Source organism: Dipteris shenzhenensis, chromosome 33, assembly GCF_047967505.1.
Source record: "Dipteris shenzhenensis isolate YYH24624 ecotype China chromosome 33, Dip_SZ_1.0, whole genome shotgun sequence".
Taxonomy (NCBI): domain Eukaryota; kingdom Viridiplantae; phylum Streptophyta; class Polypodiopsida; order Gleicheniales; family Dipteridaceae; genus Dipteris; species Dipteris shenzhenensis.
In genome coordinates, this window is record NC_141628.1 from 5,747,465 (window position 1) to 5,769,820 (window position 22,356).

Consider the following 22,356-nt stretch of genomic DNA (forward strand, 5'->3'; position numbering starts at 1 on the left):
AAACAATTTGCATGTGGGTGTTACTATCAAATTGAAAAACAATAAAAAGGAAAAAAGGGCGGCCGGCTCAAACGGGAAACAGGAGGGAAGAGAGGGGATGGTGACCGGGAGGGACCGGTGGGCGAGGTGGACGAGGGCGGCGAGCAACCGGCAAAAGCCGGTGGTTGAAGCAACTGCATTTTGGGTATGCAGAGTTTCCCGTTTGAAGCACAGTGCATTTGTTCTTCTTCTTCTTCTTCTTCTTCTTCGTTGGCCTCTGCGAATGCCCTGCTCTTTACCGTTGCTTCCCTTCTTCCCTCCCTTCTCTTGCCTTTCTGGTTCTCTCTTGCCTTTGCATTCTTTTCCCCCCCTCCATCCCCTGCTCCTCCACCCAGCCTCATCGCAGAAAAACGCTTCTGCTTTTAGCTGCTCTTAGAACTTACTCCCAGCGCTCGAGCACGGTGTTCTGCTGCTTCTGCAACCACCCAGCACGCCCTTCCCATTCCCCTGCACCACGCACACCTAGAAATCGAGCCGCTCCTTGGAACAAAATCGCTTCTTTGAGCGCCCATCTCTTGCAGCTTAGCTGCCTGCCTTCGACGCAAGAACCCATTTGCTCCCGCGATTCTTCTCTCTCTGGGCACCCCTGGAACGGGGATGACTTTGGATTCAGATAGACGGCTCTCCGGAGCCGCTTACGAGGGATGGCTCTACCATGTTGGCGTGAATTCGCTGGGCTACCAGTTCTGCCGTTCGCGTTATTTGATTATTAAGGGGAAGTACGTCGAGATGTACACTTGCAACCCGCACGAGCGCCCTAGAAAGGTGTGCTTTTTCTTAAGGCTGATCACCCAATGACATCGTTTCGTTTTTCTCGTGTGGGGGATTTTATATTTGCTCCTTAGCTTAGCTTTTACCACGAAAGGAGCTACGGGAAGAGGATAATTAACGGTAACATAAATCGAGGGTATCAATTTGTGGTCTACATATTAAATGGAAATTATGCACTAATAATCGGACGTCCCCAAAGCCTATGTCCTTGACTATATTGCAATATAGGAAATTTGATCTAATTTGTGAAACTAGCTCGGCAGACATGTGATGCCCTTATATCGTAAGTTTCTAATGCAGTGCTCAGAAAAGGTGTTGATAACTTGTTGGTTTTCGGACTGGATCCATATTAAATGTTTTTGCAGCCTGTTCGGAGGGGTGTCGTTGGGAATAACTTCATGGCTGAGGAGCTTGGTCGTCAGATCTATCATGGACGTGTAAGTTTCTGGTTTTTCTTCAGATTATTTCCAATGCAAAATGGAAACGTCAAACAAGAAGGTGATGCTTCAAGATAAGTGGGCGACATCATTCAAAACCAAGGGCTCCTTAAACATGCCTCTAAAATGTCTGCATGGAATGTCAGAAAGTTGCCCCGCATGCTCATCGCACGTTTCAAGATAAAACATGCTTGTCGCTGCTCTATCGCTAAGAGTCTTAACATGCCTTTAAAAAAGTGTTAATGGAAAGCTAGAAATTTGTCCAGCATGCTTATTGTAAGTTCCCACTATATTTTCGACCATGTTGTCTCTTTGCAACTTGTCCCGCCAATATGTTTTTCAAAGGCAGTTGGCGTCATGTCAGATCTAATTTCAAGAAAATCCTATTCAACAACTTTTTAATCATTGCTGCACTGTATGGGTGATACAGGCCTTGTATGTGCTGAGAATTTACAGTCTTATAGATTGTAACAAGCAGGGCAAGGTATAGAATTACTTTCTTGTCGTATTTTTAGTACTTCAACTTGATTTCTTTTGCTTTTAAATCTTGCAATAAGTGCATGATCTATAAATACCAAGTTAGATTGAAGTAATTATGTGCTGGTGGGCAGCTCGCTTGCAGCAGTCCTGGAGAGGTTGAAAAGTGGATTGCTGCATTTCAACATGCAAAAGAAGAGGTAGCTTTTGATCTTCCAAGATTTGTGGATGGATTGAGTTTCGTTAGTGGTTATTCAGATGAAGGGGTTTTGCAATGAGGAATGTCTACCTCGTAGACCAAAAGGTGTGCACTTGACTTCACAATTTATCCATCGATGGAGCCATGGTTCTCATGGAACGGACATGCATGAGCACAGTAGATACAGCACTAGCTGGCTAATGATTACAGCGAAGAAGCATCTAATTGGATCTCTGATGGACTGCACTATGTCCACAATGTAATTGTTGAATGGACCAGTCAGCAGCCAAGCTAAAGTGTCGTTTGTTTACCCATTATCTCCCCCCCCCTCTTCTCTCCCCCTCGCCCCTGAAAAGTTTGTTTACCCAATATTGATGTTCTATGTTTGTAATGGCAGGCTGAGTGTGACAATGAGAAAACAAGTGTGCGGAGATTAATCAACAATGAAAAAGAGTAGGAGCCCCCTTATCTTTTGTACAGTTACATCGTTTTGTTGTCCTCCTCATCAGATTCAGTTTGTATAGTTATAGATGTGATGTTATTTACCTTGTGATTGTTTTCCTTGTTAGATTCAAACTGAGTGGCTCACGTTCTCATGCACGATCTTATATGAGGATACCACGTAATTCAGTAACGATTGGCAGAGGTATGTAGGAGTGATATTTTTGTCTTCAACTCATATATTTTTTCATTATTCAATTGACAGCTTTCTCAAACATAAATAAATTGTGATCAAATGTTATTTGCATGCAATAGATTTCAGTAGAGTTAGGAGGAAAATGTGGATATTTGTTCTGATTTATTCTTACAAATTGATGCACTTTATGTTTGAAATCGTGAAATGATGATCTATGGATGATCATACCTCACACATCACACATCAAATCTTTACAACAAGCCACATACGCACACTCATTTTGTGGTCATTGTTTCTCTATTTCATCAACTTAAAATTCCATGACTTTTTATCTCTAGCCATTCCTCTTTCATATTATGTCTAGCTCTCACATTAACCTTATTCCATACTCACTAGCACATAATGGCATGCTTTGGTATCCCGCCATGTTTCACTTCTTAAAATCTTATTCTCACCATGTCATCACTTCTGTAACATTATCTGACACGTCCCCAGAACTCCTAAAACCTTTGATTTGCAAGCAAACACAAGAACACACCAACGCGAGGAAACTGAGCAGGCTGCTCACCACTCAACTATGACATCTACGAGATGTGATCCCGAATCAGGAGATGTCCCCTCCGAGCCACGAGCTGAGCTACTGGCACGAACTGCCAACCAGATCCTAACCAGTGTGGTGTCCCATACCACTAGGTGGCACTGTGAAGCTTGGGATCTGCTGTTGGGCCTTGGGCTACGCTATGATGCAGGAACTGAACCTTTGGGCCCCTTATATAGACTCGGGCCCCAAGTGCCAAAAATAGCGTAGCTCTAAGTCTCCTCAGGCTACCTGAGCTAGTCTTGTGTACCCATACACGTTGGATATCAATCCGTGCACATGACATACTTTTTCTCCTCTAAACTCACTCCTGAGTTTGCTAAAAAACCCAGGAATGTCCTCTGGAGGTTCTGTAATGTCTCCCATGTTGCATCCTCCTCAGCACGATCCTTTCACTTGATCTTGTATTCCATGATAGTTCCATTACGAATCTGTCTTTCACGTTGGATATCAATCCGTGCACATGACATACTTTTTCTCCTCTAAACTCACTCCTGAGTTTGCTAAAAAACCCAGGAATGTCCTCTGGAGGTTCTGTAATGTCTCCCATGTTGCATCCTCCTCAGCACGATCCTTCCACTTGATCTTGTATTCCATGATAGTTCCATTACGAATCTGTCTTTCATGAAATTCAAGAATAGTCTCAGGTTCGTGTGGAATAAAAGTTAAATCTGTAACTTCTATTATCTCTTGGGGAGAAAGAAGTTGATCATGTATTCCATGATAGTTCTATTACGAATCTGTCTTTCATGAAATTCAAGAATAGTCTCAGGTTCGTGTGGAATAAAAGTTAAATCTGTAACTTCTATTATCTCTTGGGGAGAAAGAAGTTGATCATCCGCACCGAATACTTCTTTCAGTCTATTGACATGAAATACTGGATGTACTTTAACATCAGGAGGTAATTCGAGTCTATATGCAACTGGTCCAATTGCACATGACATACTTTCCCTCCTCTAAACTCACTCCTAAGTTCGCTAAAAAACCCAGGAATGTCCTCTGGAGGTTCTGTAATGTCTCCCATGTTGCATCTTCCTCAGCACGATCCTTCCACTTGATCTTGTATTCCATGATAGTTCTATTACGAATCTGTCTTTCATGAAATTCAAGAATAGTCTCAGGTTCGTGTGGAATAAAAGTTAAATCTGTAACTTCTATTATCTCTTGGGGAGAAAGAAGTTGATCATCCGCATCGAATACTTCTTTCAGTCTATTGACATGAAATACTGGATGTACTTTAACATCAGGAGGTAATTCGAGTCTATATGCAACTGGTCCAATTCTTTTAATAACCTTGAACGGACCATAGTATCTGGGGGATAACTTTGCGCACCCAATACTTCTTTCAGTCTACTGACATGAAATACTAGATGTACTTTAACATCAGGAGGCAATTCGAGTCTATATGCAACTGGTCCAATTCTTTTAATAACCTTGAACGGACCATAGTATCTGGGGGATAACTTTGGAAGCAAACCAATACTTAGGCTCTTGGATTCCTTGGGAATTGGCAAATTGCAACATTTCCTAGGCACTTCTAATGACTCCTTGGCAAATTGCAACATTTCCTGCATGTCTAGCAAGAAGGTCTTTGCAGCATCAGTTTGGATTCCCTTTAACCCAACCATAACTGGTGACTTAGGTTGAAACCCATACGTAAGCATAAAAGGACTGTAACCAGTACTGGAATGCTTTGCATTGTTATAAGAAAATTTTATCATAGGTAGATAATCTTCCACTTGATCTTGTATTCCATGATAGTTCTATTACGAATCTGTCTTTCATGAAATTCAAGAATAGTCTCAGGTTCGTGTGGAATAAAAGTTAAATCTGTAACTTCTATTATCTCTTGGGGAGAAAGAAGTTGATCATCCGCATCGAATACTTCTTTCAGTCTATTGACATGAAATACTGGATGTACTTTAACATCAGGAGGTAATTCGAGTCTATATGCAACTGGTCCAATTCTTTTAATAACCTTGAACGGACCATAGTATCTGGGGGATAACTTTGCGCACCCAATACTTCTTTCAGTCTACTGACATGAAATACTAGATGTACTTTAACATCAGGAGGCAATTCGAGTCTATATGCAACTGGTCCAATTCTTTTAATAACCTTGAACGGACCATAGTATCTGGGGGATAACTTTGGAAGCAAACCAATACTTAGGCTCTTGGATTCCTTGGGAATTGGCAAATTGCAACATTTCCTAGGCACTTCTAATGACTCCTTGGCAAATTGCAACATTTCCTGCATGTCTAGCAAGAAGGTCTTTGCAGCATCAGTTTGGATTCCCTTTAACCCAACCATAACTGGTGACTTAGGTTGAAACCCATACGTAAGCATAAAAGGACTGTAACCAGTACTGGAATGCTTTGCATTGTTATAAGAAAATTTTATCATAGGTAGATAATCTTCCCATGAAGACTGTCTCTTAGAAACATATGCCCGAAGCATATCTGTCACGGGGTCGTGTAATTCTAAGTACTTTAATGTACTACAAGACCGTGACAACTATGGTTTTAAAAGTCCAAGCATGGGCTTAATAATGTGTAATTAAACGCGGCATGGTGCCTAGTACATAAGCGTAATTAATCCCTAGGTCCAAAGGGATTAAAAGAGTGGTTGTTGGGAAATGATGATGTGGCATTTTTAATGGGCCCCCTAGAGAGCCATGTACCTTGTACCTTCAGTGGCCCCCCCTAGAGTTCGAGGTGGCTCTAGTGCCTTCTACGTGCTCCTTTGCTATTCCTGGACCTTCCTGGGCCTTCTAAACTTCACATGTGTGGTTTTCTCTCTCATCTTCTCCCTTTGTTGAGATTTTGGATTGGTTTTTCAGCCTCCTTCAGTTGAATTCCGTTTTGCTTCATAACTCCTCACGTGTTTGGATTCCTCGACCTCCGTTTGGCCGGATGGCTTCCCCTCTGCCTTCCCTTCTTCTACGTGCTCCTTTACCATTCTTGGACCTTCCTGGGCCTTCTAAACTTCACATGTGTGGTTTTCTCTCTCATCTTCTCCCTTTATTGAGATTTTGGACCTTAAACTTCACATGTGTGGTTTTCTCTCTCATCTTCTCCCTTTGTTGAGATTTTGGATTGGTTTTTCAGCCTCCTTCAGTTGAATTCCGTTTTGCTTCATAACTCCTCACGTGTTTGGATTCCTCGACCTCCGTTTGGCCGGATGGCTTTCCCTCTGCCTTCCCTTCTTCTACGTGCTCCTTTACCATTCTTGGACCTTCCTGGGCCTTCTAAACTTCACATGTGTGGTTTTCTCTCTCATCTTCTCCCTTTATTGAGATTTTGGACTGGTTTTTCAGCCTCCTTCAGCTGAATTCCGTTTTTCTTCATAACTCCTCACATGTTTGGATTCCTCGACCTCCGTTTGGCCCGATGGCTTTCCCTTTGCCTTCCCTTCGTAGTGATATGCTTTTCCCTCCGTGCGTTTGGTAGAACGGGCAGAGCTGAGCACTTCTTTTGCTGGTCGAATTTGCAAAAGTGGCTTTTTCTGGACCTTTTTGCTTCTACCGCCTCTTGGGCCTCTCCTCTTCGAAAGCTACAGCTTTCTGTTGAATTTCGAGTGGTCCCACGCGCTGGTCGAATTTGCAAAAGTGGCTTTTTCTGGACCTTTTTGCTTCTACCGCCTCCTGGGCCTCTCCTCTTCGAAAGCTACAGCTTTCTGTTGAATTTCGAGTGGTCCCACGCGCTGGTTGATTGGGTTTTCTCAGTTTTGGAGGACTTTCTGGCGATGAAACTTCTCTGGTCGAATTTGCAAAAGTGGCTTTTTCTGGATCTTTTTGCTTCTACCGTGCGTTTGGTAGAACGGGTAGAGCTGAGCACTTCTTTTGCTGGTCGAATTTGCAAAAGTGGCTTTTTTTGGACCTTTTTGCTTCGACCACCTGAATTTGTAAAAGTGGCTTTTTCTGGACCTTTTTGCTTCTACCACCTCCTGGGCCTCTCCTCTTTGAAAGCTACAGCTTTTTGTTGAATTTCGAGTGGTCCCACGCGTTGGTTGATTGGGTTTTCTCCGTTTGGCCCGATGGCTTTCCCTCTGCCTTCCTGGACCTTCGTGGGTCTTTTAAACTTCACATGTGTGGTTTTCTCTCTCATCTTCTCCCTTTGTTGAGATTTTGGACTGGTTCTGGACCTTTTTGCTTCTACCACCTCCTGGGCCTCTCCTCTTTGAAAGCTACAGCTTTTTGTTGAATTTCGAGTGGTCCCACGCGCTGGTTGATTGGGTTTTCTCCGTTTGGCCCGATGGCTTTCCCTCTGCCTTCCTGGACCTTCGTGGGTCTTCTAAACTTCACATGTGTGGTTTTCTCTCTCATCTTCTCCCTTTGTTGAGATTTTGCACTGGTTTTTTAGCTGGTTGAATTTGCAAAAGTGGCTTTTTCTGGACCTTTTTGCTTCTACCGCCTCCTGGGCCTCTCCTCTTCGAAAGCTACAGCTTTTTGTTGAATTTCGAGTGGTCCCACGCGTTGGTTGATTGGGTTTTCTCAGGCGGCAGGCTGAATCTCAGTGGATCGTAGCAGCAAGGCTACTCTGCCACTTACAATACCTGGCCACATATTTTTGGAGGACTTTCTGGCGATGAAACTTCTCCGATCGAATTTGCAAAAGTGGCTTTTTCTGGACCTTTTTGCTTCTACCGTGCGTTTGGTAGAACGGGTAGAGCTGAGCACTTCTTTTGCTGGTCGAATTTGCAAAAGTGGCTTTTTTTGGACCTTTTTGCTTCTATCACCTGAATTTGCAAAAGTGGCTTTTTTTGGACCTTTTTGCTTCTACCACCTCCTGGGCCTCTCCTCTTTGAAAGCTACAGCTTTTTGTTGCCGGTCGAATTTGCAAAAGTGGCTTTTTCTGGACCTTTTTGCTTCTACCGTGCGTTTGGTAGAACGGGTAGAGCTGAGCACTTCTTTTGCTGGTTGAATTTGCAAAAGTGGCTTTTTTTGGACCTTTTTGCTTCTACCACCTCCTGGGCCTCTCCTCTTTGAAAGCTACAGCTTTTTGTTGAATTTCGAGTGGTCCCACGCGCTGGTTGATTGGGTTTTCTCCGTTTGGCCCGATGGCTTTCCCTCTGCCTTCCTGGACCTTCGTGGGTCTTCTAAACTTCACATGTGTGGTTTTCTCTCTCATCTTCTCCCTTTGTTGAGATTTTGGACTGGTTTTTCAGCCTCCTTCAGCTGAATTCCATTTTCTCTCTCATCTTCTCCCTTTGTTGAGATTTTGGACTGGTTTTTCAGCCTCCTTCAGCTGAATTCCGTTTTTCTTCATAACTCCTCACGTGTTTGGATTCCTCGACCTCCGTTTGGCCCGATGGCTTTCCCTCTGCCTTCCTGGACCTTCGTGGGCCTTCTAAACTTCACATGTTTGGTTTTCTCTCTCATCTTCTCCCTTTGTTGAGTTTTTGGACTGGTTTTTCAGCCTCCTTCAGCTGAATTCCATTTTCTCTCTCATCTTCTCCCTTTGTTGAGATTTTGGACTGGTTTTTCAGCCTCCTTCAGCTGAATTTCGTTTTTCTTCATAACTCCTCACGTGTTTGGATTCCTCGACCTCGGTTTGGCCCGATGGCTTCCCCTCTACCTTCCCTTCGTAGTGATATGCTTTTTCCTCCGTGTGTTTGGTAGAACGGGCAGAGCTGAGCACTTCTTTTGCTGGTCGAATTTGCAAAAGTGGCTTTTTCAGGTTCTTTTTGCTTCTACCGCCTCATGGGCCTCTCCTCTTCGAAAGCTACAGCTTTTTGTTGAATTTCGAGTGGTCCCACGCACTGAATGACCCGATGGGTCCTCCTCCGTTTGGCCCAATGGCTTCCCCTCTGCCTTCCCTTCGTAGTGATATGCTTTTCCCTCCGTGCGTTTGGTAGAACGGGCAGAGCTGAGCTTGTTGGTCGAATTTGCAAAAGTGGCTTTTTCTGGACCTTTTTGCTTCTACTGCCTCCTGGGCCTCTCCTCTTCGAAAGCTACAGCTTTCTGTTGAATTTCGAGTGGTCCCACGTGCTGGTTGATTGGGTTTTCTCAGTTTTGGAGGACTTTCTGGCAATGAAATTTCTCCGGTCGAATTTGCAAAAGTGGCTTTTTCTGGCCTTTTTTGCCTCTCCTCTTCGAAAGCTACAGCTTTCTGTTGAATTTCGAGTGGTCCCACGTGCTGGTTGATTGGGTTTTCTCAGTTTTGGAGGACTTTCTGGCGATGAAACTTCTCCGGTCGAATTTGCAAAAGTGGCTTTTTCTGGCCTTTTTTGCTTCTACCGCCTCCTGGGCCTTTTTGTGTGTTTGGTAGAACGGGCAGAGTTGAGCACTTCTTTTGCTGGTCGAATTTGCAAAAGTGGCTTTTTCTGGTCCTTTTTACTTCTATCGCCTCCTGGGCCTCTCCTCTTGGAAAGCTACAGCTTTCTGTTGAATTTCGAGTGGTCCCACGCGCTGGTAGATTGGGTTTTCTCAGTTTTCGAGGACTTTTTGGCGATGAAACTTCTCCGGTCGAATTTGCAAAAGTGGCTTTTTCTGGACCTTTTTGCTTCTACCGCCTCCTGGGCCTCTCCTCTTGCAAAGCTACAGCTTTCTGTTGAATTTCGAGTGGTCCCACGCGCTGGTTGATTGGGTTTTCTCCGTTTGGCCCGATGGCTTTCCCTCCGCCTTCCCTTCATAGTGATATGCTTTTTCCTCCGTGCGTTTGGTAGAACGGGCAGAGCTGAGCACTTCTTTTGCTGGTCGAATTTGCAAAAGTGGCTTTTTTTGGACCTTTTTGCTTCTACCGCCTCCTGGGCCTCTTCTCTGTTGAATTTTGAGTGGTCCCACGTGCTGGTTGATTGGGTTTTCTTAGTTTTGGAGGACTTTCCAGCGATGAAACTTCTCCGGTCGAATTTGCAAAAGTGGCTTTTTCTAGACCTTTTTGCTTCTACCGCCTCCTGGGCCTCTCCTCTTGCAAAGCTACAGCTTTTTGTTGAATTTCCAGTGGTCCCACGCGCTGGTTGATTGGGTGCGTTCCCTTCATAGTGATATGCTTTTCCCTCTGTGCGTTTGGTAGAACGGGCAGAGCTGAGTACTTCTTTTGCTGGTCGAATTTGCAAAAGTGGCTTTTTTTGGACCTTTTTGCTTCTACCGCCTCCTGGGCCTCTCCTCTGTTGAATTTCGAGTGGTCCCACGTCATAGTGATATGCTTTTTCCTCCGTGCGTTTGGTAGAACGGCAGAACTGAGCACTTCTTTTGTTGGTCGAATTTGCAAAAGTGGCTTTTTTTGGACCTTTTTGCTTCTACCGCCTCCTGGGCCTCTCCTCTGTTGAATTTCGAGTGGTTTCACGTGCTGGTTGATTGGGTTTTCTTAGTTTTGGAGGACTTTCCGGCGATGAAACTTCTCCGGTCGAATTTGCAAAAGTGGCTTTTTCTAGACCTTTTTGCTTCTACCGCCTCCTGGGCCTCTCCTCTTGCAAAGCTACAGCTTTTTGTTGAATTTCCAGTGGTCCCACGCGCTGGTTGATTGGGTGCGTTTCCTTCATAGTGATATGCTTTTCCCTCTGTGCGTTTGGTAGAACGGGCAGAGCTGAGTACTTTTTTTGCTGGTCGAATTTGCAAAAGTGGCTTTTTTTGGACCTTTTTGCTTCTACCGCCTCCTGGGCCTCTCCTCTGTTGAATTTCGAGTGGTCCCACGTGTTGGTTGATTGGGTTTTCTTAGTTTTGGAGGACTTTCCGGCAATGAAACTTCTCCGGTCGAATTTGCAAAAGTGGCTTTTTCTGGACCTTTTTGCTTCTACCGCCTCCTGGGCCTCTCCTCTTGTAAAGCTACAGCTTTTTGTTGAATTTCCAGTGGTCCCAAGCGCTGGTTGATTAGGTGCGTTTGTTAGAACGGGCAGAGCTGAGCACTTCTTTTGCTGGTCGAATTTGCAAAAGTGGCTTTTTCTGGACTTTTTTGCTTCTACCGCCTCCTGGGCCTCTCCTCTTGGAAAGCTACAGCTTTCTGTTGAATTTCGAGTGGTCCCACGTGCTGGTTGATTGGGTTTTCTTAGTTTTGGAGGACTTTCTGGCGATGAAACTTCTCCGGTCGAATTTGCAAAAGTGGCTTTTTCTGGACCTTTTTGCTTCTTACCGCCTCCTGGGCCTCTCCTCTTGCAAAGCTACAGCTTTTTGTTGAATTTCCAGTGGTCCCACGTGCTGGTTGATTGGGTTTTTCCCTCCTGGGCCTCTCCTCTTGCAAAGCTACAGCTTTTTGTTGAATTTCGAGTGGTCCCACGCGCTGGTTGATTGGGTTTTCTCAGTTTTGGAGGACTTTCCGGTGATGAATGCGCTGGTTGATTGGGTTTTCTCAGTTTTGGAGGACTTTCCGGTGATGAAACTTCTTTAAAACCTTCTCAATGCATTCCTTTCGCAAAGCTACAGCTTTTTGTTGAATTTCGAGTGGTCCCACGCGCTGGTTGATTGGGTTTTTCCCTCTTGGGCCTCTCCTCTTGCAAAGCTACAGCTTTTTGTTGAATTTCGAGTGGTCCCACACGCTCGTTGATTGGGTTTTCTCAGTTTTGGAGGACTTTCCGGTGATGAATGCGCTGGTTGATTGGGTTTTCTCAGTTTTTGAGGACTTTCCGGTGATGAAACTTCTCCAAAACCTTCTCAATGCATTCCTCTCGCAAAGCTACACTCTCGCAAAGCTACAGCTTTCTGTTGAATTTCCAGTGGTCCCACGCGCTGGTTGATTGGGTTTTTCCCTCTTGGGCCTCTCCTCTTGCAAAGCTACAGCTTTTTGTTGAATTTCGAGTGGTCCCACGCGCTCGTTGATTGGGTTTTCTAAGTTTTGGAGGACTTTCCGGTGATGAATGCGCTGGTTGATTGGGTTTTCTCAGTTTTGGAGGACTTTCCGGTGATGAAACTTCTCCAAAACCTTCTCAATGCATTCCTCTCGCAAAGCTACAGCTTTTTGTTGAATTTCCAGTGGTCCCACGGGCTGGTTGATTGGGTTTTTTCCTCCTGGGCATCTCCTCTTGCAAAGCTACAGCTTTTTGTTGAATTTCGAGTGGTCCCACGCGCTGGTTGATTGGGTTTTCTCAGTTTTGGAGGACTTTCTGGTGATGAATGCGCTGGTTGATTGGGTTTTCTTAGTTTTGGAGGACTTTCCGGTGATGAAACTTCTCCAAAACCTTCTCAATGCATTCCTCTCTGAAGCACGCTGCTTTTGAGCCCAAGAACTCCCATTTCTTCGTGAAAGAAGTGCTTCTTTTCGCATTTTTCAGTGGAATTCTTGCTGGTCGGCTCTTGTAAATGCTCTTTCTTCATGCCTTTGCACTCCTCTTTGGCTGAGAATGCAATTGGGCATTGGCTACTATGTCCTCTTGGCGATTGAGGACTTGGTTCAAGTTTTCAGGGCTTGGTAAGTTGCTTCTACTGCCTCTTGGGCCTCTCCTCTTGCTTTTCCCTCCGTGCGTTTGGTGATATGCTTTTCCCTCCGTGCGTTTGGTAGAACGGGCAGAGCTGAGCACTTCTTTTGCTGGTCGAATTTGCAAAATTGGCTTTTTTTGGACCTTTTTGCTTTTACCGCCTCCTGGGCCTCTCCTCTTGGAAAGCTACAGCTTTCTGTTGAATTTCGAGTGGTCCCACGCGCTGGTTGATTGGGTTTTCTCAGTTTTGGAGGACTTTCCGGCGATGAAACTTCTCCGGTCGAATTTGCAAAAGTGGCTTTTTCTGGACCTTTTTGCTTCTACCGCCTCTTGGGCCAGCTACAGAAAGCTACAGCTTTCTGTTGAATTTCGAGTGGTCCCACCGTTGGTTGATTGGGTTTTCTCAGTTTTGGAGGACTTTCCGGCGATGAAACTTCTCCGGTCGAATTTGCAAAAGTGGCTTTTTCTGGACCTTTTTGCTTCTACCGCCTCCTGGGCCTCTCCTCTTGCAAAGCTACAGTTTTCTATTGAATTTCGAGTGGTCCCACGTGCTGGTTGATTGGGTTTTCTCAGTTTTGGAGGACTTTCCGGTGATGAATGGGCTGGTTGATTGGGTTTTCTCAGTTTTGGAGGACTTTCCGGTGATGAAACTTCTCCAAAACCTTCTCAATGCATTCCTCTCTGAAGCACGCTTCTTTTGAGCCCAAGAACTCCCATTTCTTCGCGATAGAAGTGCTTCTTTTCGCATTTTTCAGTGGAATTCTTGCTGGTTGGCTCTTGTAAATGCTTTTTCTTCATGCCTTTGCACTCCTCTTGGCGATTGAGGACTTGGTTCAAGTTTTCAGGGCTTGGTAAGTTGCTTCTACTACCTCTTGGGCCTCTCCTCTTGCAAAGCTACAGCTTTCTGTTGCTTTTACATGCTCCTTTGCCATTCCTCGACCTTCCTGGGCCTTCTAAACTTCACATGTGTGGTTTTCTCTCTCATCTTCTCCCTTTGTTGAGATTTTGGACTGGTTTTTCAGCCTCCTTCAGCTGATTTCCTTTTTTCTTCATAACTCCTCATCTGTTTGGATTCCTCAACCTCCGTTTGGCCTGATGGCTTCCCCTCTGCCTCCCCTTCGTAGTGATATGCTTTTTCCTCCGTGCGTTTGGTAGAACGGGCAGAGCTGAGCACTTCTTTTGCTGGTCGAATTTGCAAAAGTGGCTTTTTCTGGACCTTTTTGCTTCTACCGCCTCCTGGGCCTCTCCTCTTGCAAAGCTACAGCTTTTTGTTGAATTCGAGTGGTCCCACGCGCTAGTTGATTGGGTTTTCTGAGTTTTGGAGGACTCTCCGGCGATGAAACTTCTCCAAAATCTTCTCAATGCATTCCTCTTTGAAGCACGCGTGCGTTTGGTAGAACGGGCAGAGCTGAGCACTTCTTTTGCTGGTCGAATTTACGGCTTTTTCTGGACCTTTTTGCTTCTACCGCCTCCTGGGCCTCTCCTCTTGCAAAGCTACAGCTTTTTGTTGAATTCGAGTGGTCCCACGCGCTAGTTGATTGGGTTTTCTGAGTTTTGGAGGACTCTCCGGCGATGAAACTTCTCCAAAATCTTCTCAATGCATTCCTCTTTGAAGCACGCGTGCGTTTGGTAGAACGGGCAGAGCTGAGCACTTCTTTTGCTGGTCGAATTTGCGGCTTTTTCTGGACCTTTTTGCTACTACCGCCGCCTGGGCCTCTCCTCTTGCAAAGCTACAGCTTTATGTTGAATTTCGAGTGCTTGAAGCACGCGTGCGTTTGGTAGAACGGGCAGAGCTGAGCACTTCTTTTGCTGGTCGAATTTGCGGCTTTTTCTGGACCTTTTTGCTTCTACCGCCGCCTGGGCCTCTCCTCTTGCAAAGCTACAGCTTTCTGTTGAATTTCGAGTGGGCCCACGCGCTTGTTGATTGGGTTTTCTCAGTTTTGGAGGACTCTCCAGCGATGAAACTTCTCCAAAATCTTCTCAATGCATTCCTCTCTGAAGCACGCTTCTTTTTTTAGGCTATGCAGGGTATGTGGATGCCCACTGGGATGTGGAATGTCCCAGTTGTAAGAAGGAATGTATCCTTTATGTAGCTTGGATTTCAGGGCCTCTCACTTAATTGAAGAAATACCGAAAGGGGCGCCAAGGTTTGGGGCCGATCTGTGTCTTTGTCTTGGTGCAGGGGCAGTCTAGCTCCCAATCTGCTGGTTATACTTTTGCTGAATTGTTAATGTAATAGTGTTAACTGGCTACTTGTTAGTTTTACTACCCTTTGATTTTATTGAAGGCTGGTTTCATAGTTTCGTTGCTGGGACATCACCAACTTTCTCAAGGGGGTGAGTCTGTGGTTGCTTTGGTGAGGAGACATCACCATCTTCCTTAAGGAGGTCAAGCTGTGGTTGTCTCTAGTGTAAGTATTGCTTGCTGTAATTGATCTGTTGAAGATGATCAGAAAGCCAATAGGCAGCCTTATGGACCTATGCCATTGAATGGACAGCCAATAGTCGTGCCAAATGGACAGGCCCCATTGCAGCAGTTTCTTCATGGTCCTCGTGTTGATTTGCATGGCGAAGGCAATGGTTCTCAGCATGCAAATCAAGGACAGCTAGTCATTCCGCATCCCTTAGTGGTTGCAGGATATTTTCATGGTGGTTCTATGTTTCAAGCAGTGGCTGGCCAAGCTGGGAATGGTCAAGGATTGCTTGGAAATCACCCTATTGGTTTTCAGCTTGGAATGCAAGGTATGCAAGGGTTTATGCTTGGGGTTATGCAAGTCGGAATGCAGAGAGTTATTAATGGAAACACTGCCATGCAGCTAGGAATGCATGGCATTTTGGGAGCTCTTGTAAGCATGCTTGGTATGCAGGGCACTGGGGCTGGTATAGCAAATCCTGCTATGGGTAATGGCAATGTTGCTCAGGCTTATGCTGTCCACTGATGTATGTGAGAATAGCATTGGCGCAATCCTCATGTAAAATGCACGGGTTGTTGCCTACGAGAGTACAATGTTGCAGGATGCTGAAAGAAATTTGCAAGTATATGAGAGAGTTGCTGGCTGTGGCTCTTGCTCTTTCTGTGTAGGAGCATTACTTGCTAGGGGCTGATTTCACTGTACAGACAGACCATCAGACCTTGAGATATTTTCCTCACTCGGACTAGGTTGTTTGAGAAGCATATGCGTTGAGCCTGAGCTGGATGCAATGAAGGACTAGTATCCAGAGGATGGCTGTGGCAAGCTCTTTCTGCGTGGGAGCATTACTTGCTAGGGGCTGATTTCACTGTACAGACAGACCATCAGACCTTGAGATATTTTCCTCACTCAGACTAGGTTGTCTGAGAAGCATATGCGTTGAGCCTGAGTTGGATGCAATGAAGGACTAGTATCCAGTGGATGGGGAGTCCGCAGGGTTCTAGGATTAGTTGTCTGATGGACAGCAGCATTTGCATTATACTTTCAGAGATGGATTCCTTCAGATGCATAGTCATCTCTGGTGTTACAAGCAGTTTGGGCTTAGTGTGCAGGGCATTGATGTAACTGATGCTTTAGTGAAAGCAGTGTAGACTTTCTTTGGCCAGCTTTGTGACAAGAGATGGATGCTTTTGTAGGGATTTGCATTGTATGTTAGCAGATCAGTGATGTAGCTACTGTTTGAGGCTACCAGATCTTTGAAGGATTCATAATGCTTGAAATGTGAATCTTCTTAAATCTTTCCAATAGATGTGACAGAGGATATGCCTTCTGTGTGTAGCCAGAATTGGGGAACTTCATGATATATTAGTTCTAAAGTAGGTATTGGCACATAAGGGAAGGAAAGTCAGAGGTAAAGTTTCTCTGGTTTGTATGCAAAGTGGTTGGAAGAGGGTGATCTGGCAAATACACGTCAGTTGTTTCAGCTCTACTCGGAAGCTTTTTAGCTTGAGCCAACTTCGGTATTGGCTCTGTTAGGCTCAGCAGAGCGTAGGTCTGGAGCATGGCTTGATGCTCAAGAGAGGGGTAGTACCTCTGTCTCTTTTGTGTGTAGCCAGAATTGGGGAACTTCATGATATATTAGTTCTAAAGTAGGTATTGGCACATAAGGGAAGGAAAGTCAGAGGTAAAGTTTCTCTGGTTTGTATGCAAAGTGGTTGGAAGAGGGTGATCTGCCAGATACACCTCAGTTGTTTCAGCTCTACTTGGAAGCTTTTTAGCTTGAGCCAACTTCGGTATTGGCTCTGTTAGGCTCAGCGGAGCGTAGCTCTGGCGCATGGCTTGATGCTCAAGAGAGAGGTAGTATCTCTCTGTCTTTGTTACAGACAGGCTCAGATGTCTGGATGGAGGTCGCATGGTGACATTGTATATTTCACCTGAGGTACTGCTTGTTGACAGTATATCTGCCTTGGGACTTCTATGATCAGTGTGCTAATCACTATGAGGTTTTTGCAGTGTATATGGATTGCTACTCTAGGCTCTGAACAATCATATATGCTATGCGAGTTTACATGCTTTAATGATGGTATTCACATGTATTTCAGAATGCAATTGATGACGCTTGCAATGTTTCAAGAGAGGGGTATGTCATGAGGGCATGATTTCTGGCGCATGCATGTTGGCTTGCACGTGGGCAAGATCCTGGGAAAACAAGGAGCGAGGTGGAGGGTTGCTTGATGTGCTAGAACCCCTCACGAATTGTGCCTTGGGGGTGTATTTGGGGGGTTTGGGCCCAAGAGGGGGCAAAGAACCTTAGGATCCAAAGTTGGCCATTGGTTGGGACTAAAAAAGGTCCCACTACAGGGGGCAAGGGGCAAATTCATTGGTTGGGTCTTAAAAAGGTAGAGGGGGCAAGGGGCAAATGAAGGGGGGAATAGCACGTGGCATTTTCCCATCCTTGGATGCATTTAGCAAGGTTCAATGTGGAGGGAAGGGCTGGAAATTTACGTTTTTCATGTACGGGAGCCGACGGAGACTTTGGACGACGCTTTTTGGATGCACGCCTCGGGGACTGCACACAGCAGTTTTGGTTGTTGTGTGGCTGTTTGGGAGTCTGTACAAGACGCTGGGCGTCCGTTTGCAGCTCTGTGGGCTGTTGGTACAGAGATCAGCCTGTTGGAATCGGAGTCCTAGTGTGTGTGTGTGACCGGTCCTAGAGTCCTAGGAGTGTCCTACAGTTGTGTGTGTGTGAAGAGTCTTGAGGCCACTTGTGCCACCTCATATGGTAGATGTGATTCCTCCCTAGATTATAGGATCTAGATTCTCTTGTGTGTGACCTCATCTATGAGGTGTCTGTGTGGGAAGATAAGGCTTGCCCAGCCTATAAATGAGGCTATGTACTTGCTATGATTACACAATCTATCAACATTAGTTCGTGCCTCAGCTCTTGTCTCTAACCTGTGATTGAGTGTCTCTCACCCTCTCCCCATATTCAACAGTTGGTATCAGAGCGGGTTTTCCCTGATTGAGCCTTGTCTCTGCGATAACATTGCCGTATGTCTCCACTGCTCGTCAAGATGTAAGAGAAAGGTGCATAGATCCGGAGACGTGTCTTGGATAAGCGACAAAAAGTCACGCGGCGAGCATGAAGTTGGTCGTGGCCATCGACTCGCACGTCGCCATCTCCACATTGCTGACTAGCACGCCGTTCCAATTCTGCCCATTGCTACTGCTGCCTCTCAGCTCTCCTCTCTTCCTGTTGAAATACGTTTGCGATCGTTTGCCTCGCTTGTCTTAGTTGATGAAAGCTCATCCTCATGACGGAGCCTGCCTGATTATCGGACTAATTCACGCTATTCCAAGAAAAATTACCTTCTCAAGTTCTTCCGTCAACGCAGAAGCTACAGTCGCTGAAGACTGCAACTGAAGCAACTGAAGACTGCAACGCGAGGCTTTTTGTGGAGGTTTGGCGGTGGTTTGAACCGATATTGACGGCTTAAATATGCGGCAGAGATTCATGTGTCAGTCAGATATAATTAGCTGCCTTGCCATCGCTATGATTTGTAGCAAAGTTCTTTGCCTGCTTGGAAAATCCGACTAAAAACTCTCTATCTATTCTATCATCGTTCTGAGTATTGAAATATAAGACCTGATTATGCTACATCATCAGCTGGGTCTTCGTCATCGTCAGATCGTGTGTATGATACGTTTCTGTTCAACCACGGAGTTCATTTTAACAATGTTGTGGGGGTTCTCCAACAACATTTCGCTTATTGTTTTGGGATCCATGTCCACGATCTGAAATCTCTCTCAGGCAACAGCACGAAGGCAGAAATTGCAGATTTGCTCTTTCAGTTCGTGGGTTCACTCTTGCGGTCTAGATCTTGCTACAACCGGTACTATTCTGCAACAAATTGGGGCTTTTCTGTTTGTACTATCTATTGTTCGCAAACATACATTGATTTTACTTCCTTACCCAAAATTGAAGCCTCAGGCATGTAAAATTTGGGGCTTTTTTTGCAAAATTTGAGTAAATATTGTAAGGGATTTAGACACTGGCTTTAATAACAGCTAAGACCTTCCCACCAATGGATAGCATAAAAAACTCATCGTTCATCGAGAAATTCTCAGGGAGCAATTTCCCAACTTGGCAGACGAAACTCCGGTTTCTTCTTATGCGAGAAGGGATATGGAATATCACCAATGGCAAGGAGCCAAAACCCCAAAGTGATGATGCTAGAATCAGTTGGTGGGAGAACCAAAATGATAAAGCAATGGCTATCATTGGCCTAGCTTTAGCTGACAACCTTATCCATCATGTGGATTTTGATAAGACTGCAAATGACGTTTGGGAAAAATTAGAGAATTTGTTTGGAAATAAGATCAATAATTCCAAAGTCTTTCTCAAATAAAAACTCTTCAAGCTCAAGATGAAGGAAACTGAAACCCTCAATGAAAACTTGAGCAATCTTGGGTCAATTCTCCAACAATTATCTGCCATCCGAGCCATTGTTGAAGTTGATGATCAAGTTGCTTCTCTCAAGTATTGAAGACATTTCCAAGTACAATGAGATCCTTGCTGTCCTAAGAGTCAGCCGCAATATGAGCTTTAAGGATATGGTAGCTCATCTCATTGATGAGGACCGTAGGCTTACAGAGAAAGCAGAATCTTCCTTTGAATCTGGCAAAGCATTCTTTCTCAAGAATAAGCCCAAGAAGAAAGGAAAACCTCTTAAATGTAATTACTGTCAGAAGCTTGGCCATCCAAAGGATCGTTGCTTCAAGAAGATGGCAAAGGTACAAGCCAAAGAACATGCCAATCTGGTTGCGGAGCAGAGCAAGGACGAAGACGATGAAGCTACACCTTCTGGACCTGAGGAACAAGCCTGCAGATAGATGAAGAGTGGGCTTTCTAGAGTCATGTGTGTTAGGTACTTTGCCTTGGGTAGTCTCCCTAAAATGATGTAATAATTTGTCATTTTGTGTGCCTTGTCCTATAAAAGGCTCCACTTATTTCCATGTACCCAGTTAGGAGACAGGGGGGTTGTTATGTCTTTCCTTTATCAGGCTTGGCCGAGTTCCAGGAGTTGGTGTACTCCCTAGACCTATGAGTTGGTCATGCATCCATGCTCAGATTTGAGTCTCTGATCACGTTGACACCTAAGCCATGAGAGTGCTTGGTTCAACCTTTGAATTATGCTCAGCTGTTAGCCTCTGAGATTGCCTAGGATGCACAGTCTGGATGATGTCAGTGTTTCTCACCCTAGCTCCGAAGGGGGGTTTGTTGGAATCGGAGTCCTAGTGTGTGTGTGTGGTCCTAGAGTCCTAGGAGTGTCCTACAGTTGTGTGAGTGTGAAGAGTCTTGAGGCCACTTGTGCCACCTCATGTGGTAGATGTGATTCCTCCCCTAGATTATAGGATCTAGATTCTCTTGTGTGTGACCTCATCTATGAGGTGTCTGTGTGGGAAGATAAGGCTTGCCCAGCCTATAAATGAGGCTATGTACTTGCTATGATTACACAATCTATCAACATCAGTTCGTGCCTCAGCTCTTGTCTCTAACCTGTGATTCAGTGTCTCTCACCCTCTCCCCATTTTCAACACAGCCAGCGCAGGAATTGTTTGAGGGCTGGCTGCTTCAATGCTTGAGGGCCTGGCTGTTCACAGGGCCGAGTATACAGGCCATGAATCAATTCCTGAAGGGGCTGTTCTTGTTCTACTGTCTCTTTCTTTCCTTTTCCCTCAGCCATTGCTGTCGTATGAGCAGGCTAAGCTGATTAACAGACATGGCAATGCATAATTGGGGGCTGAATTGCTCAAGCTTGTGTAAGAGCTCGTTTGAATGCTCCTTGAGTGACCAGGGTAAGCTGGTTGACTTCTCTTTATCCTTGCTCAGCTTGTGTGCTATGTTTGGAAAGGCCTGGTTGGCAGGGTGATTCATAATGAATGCTTGCAGAGGTTGTTCGTACTTCTGATCATCGTGGGCAGTTCAGTTCAGTGGGTATTCCAGTGAGTCAGTGGACACTTGTGATTGTCTGGGGAGCGTGTGGCCTTGTTTGGGCTAGCAGTAAACGCTCTCAGGTTAGATGCAGTAGCAAGGGTCTGGAAATCCATGCTTGGAATGGGAAGTATCCGTGGAACCCCGAGAGGGATGGTACATGTGTGATTGCCATAGTGTTGCTGTGTTATGATGCCAGTTCTGTTATGGGAATCAAGTTGATGTATCAGGATATCTGCGACCCATAGGGTGAGACTATTGGTCATGGCAGTCCTGGTCAGAGGAGAAAGCTTGTGTATGCTTTCCCTTTCTGCTTTGAGCAGATAGATGGCTAATCGGGCACTGGTAACAGCTATAGTGGATTGTATGGCCAAGTGTGGTTACTAGTGACAGTTTCGGTCTGTGTGCAAGCTTCTTGGACTAGGGATGGAGACCTACTGCTAGGAGTGGTGAGAGCAGTGAACAATAAAGGCTATGTAAGGTATGTGGATGCCCACTGGGATGTGGAATGCCCCAGTTGTAAGAAGGAATGTATCGCTTGGATTTCAGGGCCTCTCACTTAATTAAAGAAATACCGAAAGGCGCGCCAAGGTTTGGGGCCGATCTGTGTCTTTGTCTTGGTGCAGGGGCAGTCTAGCTCCCAATCTGCTGGTTATACTTTTGCTGAATTGTTAATGTAATAGTGTTAACTGGTTACACACACACCTATGCCAGTTTCACACACCTATGCCCTTCACCTCTGGAGTGCCGACAAAAACTCAGTAGAAAGACCTTGTATAAATGGATGCTCAAGTATGTGTGGGTGTGTGAGAGCATATGTTTATACTATGGTCTACACCCACCATTGGGCGCTGATAACACCAGTGGGGATGTCATGGTAGCTAGTCTATGCATGATAGAGTTTATGGTTTTCAACCTTATGAGTGACTATCATGGGATTGAAACTGCACACTGTGTTGCGTTTTAAGAGGATGAGTTTGGACCTCTACTTTGCATTGAAAGAGTGTATGAAAACAGTGTTGCACAATCTCACTGGTGATGCACACCTATGCCACTTGTCTTTTGGTGAACTTGGCTGGGGGCTTGGTAAAATGCACAGAGAGTGTAAATAAAGATTTATTACCGGTTTTGGTCTTCCAAAAAAGCTCTATGAGAGCAAGGAAACCGAAAACAACATGACAGTGCAATGCGTCTCCATTGGAGGAACAGTGGGTATCCATCACACCTATAGAAAATTATTGATGAAAAGAAACTAGGAAGTGACATGAACGAGAAGCTTTGACTCATCATGTAGGATGTATTTGTGGGTGACATGAGGCTGCTTGGCGTCGACATCTTGCAATGATGGTGGGGATGGAGGGGTGGAGAGAGAGAGAGAGAGAGAGAGAGAGAGAGAGAGAGAGAGAGAGAATTTACGTGGGGGGGGAGGGGATTGTTGGCAA

General features: G+C 45.2%; 1 protein-coding gene across 2 annotated transcripts in view; it reads left to right on the top strand.

The window, feature by feature from the left end:
- The first annotated feature begins 241 nt into the window (after positions 1–241).
- LOC147879583 (protein ENHANCED DISEASE RESISTANCE 2-like) overlaps positions 242–22,356 on the top strand; it is a 40,503-nt gene continuing 18,388 nt past the window's right edge. For both annotated transcript variants that reach the window (XR_015540640.1, XM_087371578.1), the window contains exons 1-6: positions 242–804; positions 1,176–1,247; positions 1,678–1,731; positions 1,859–1,924; positions 2,321–2,376; positions 2,493–2,569. Coding sequence is in view for 1 of the 2 variants with exons in the window: in XM_087371578.1 (XP_087227704.1) it covers positions 637–804; positions 1,176–1,247; positions 1,678–1,731; positions 1,859–1,924; positions 2,321–2,376; positions 2,493–2,569 (493 nt within the window). In the remaining variant the exon portion in view is untranslated. The remainder of the gene's footprint in view (positions 805–1,175; positions 1,248–1,677; positions 1,732–1,858; positions 1,925–2,320; positions 2,377–2,492; positions 2,570–22,356) is intronic.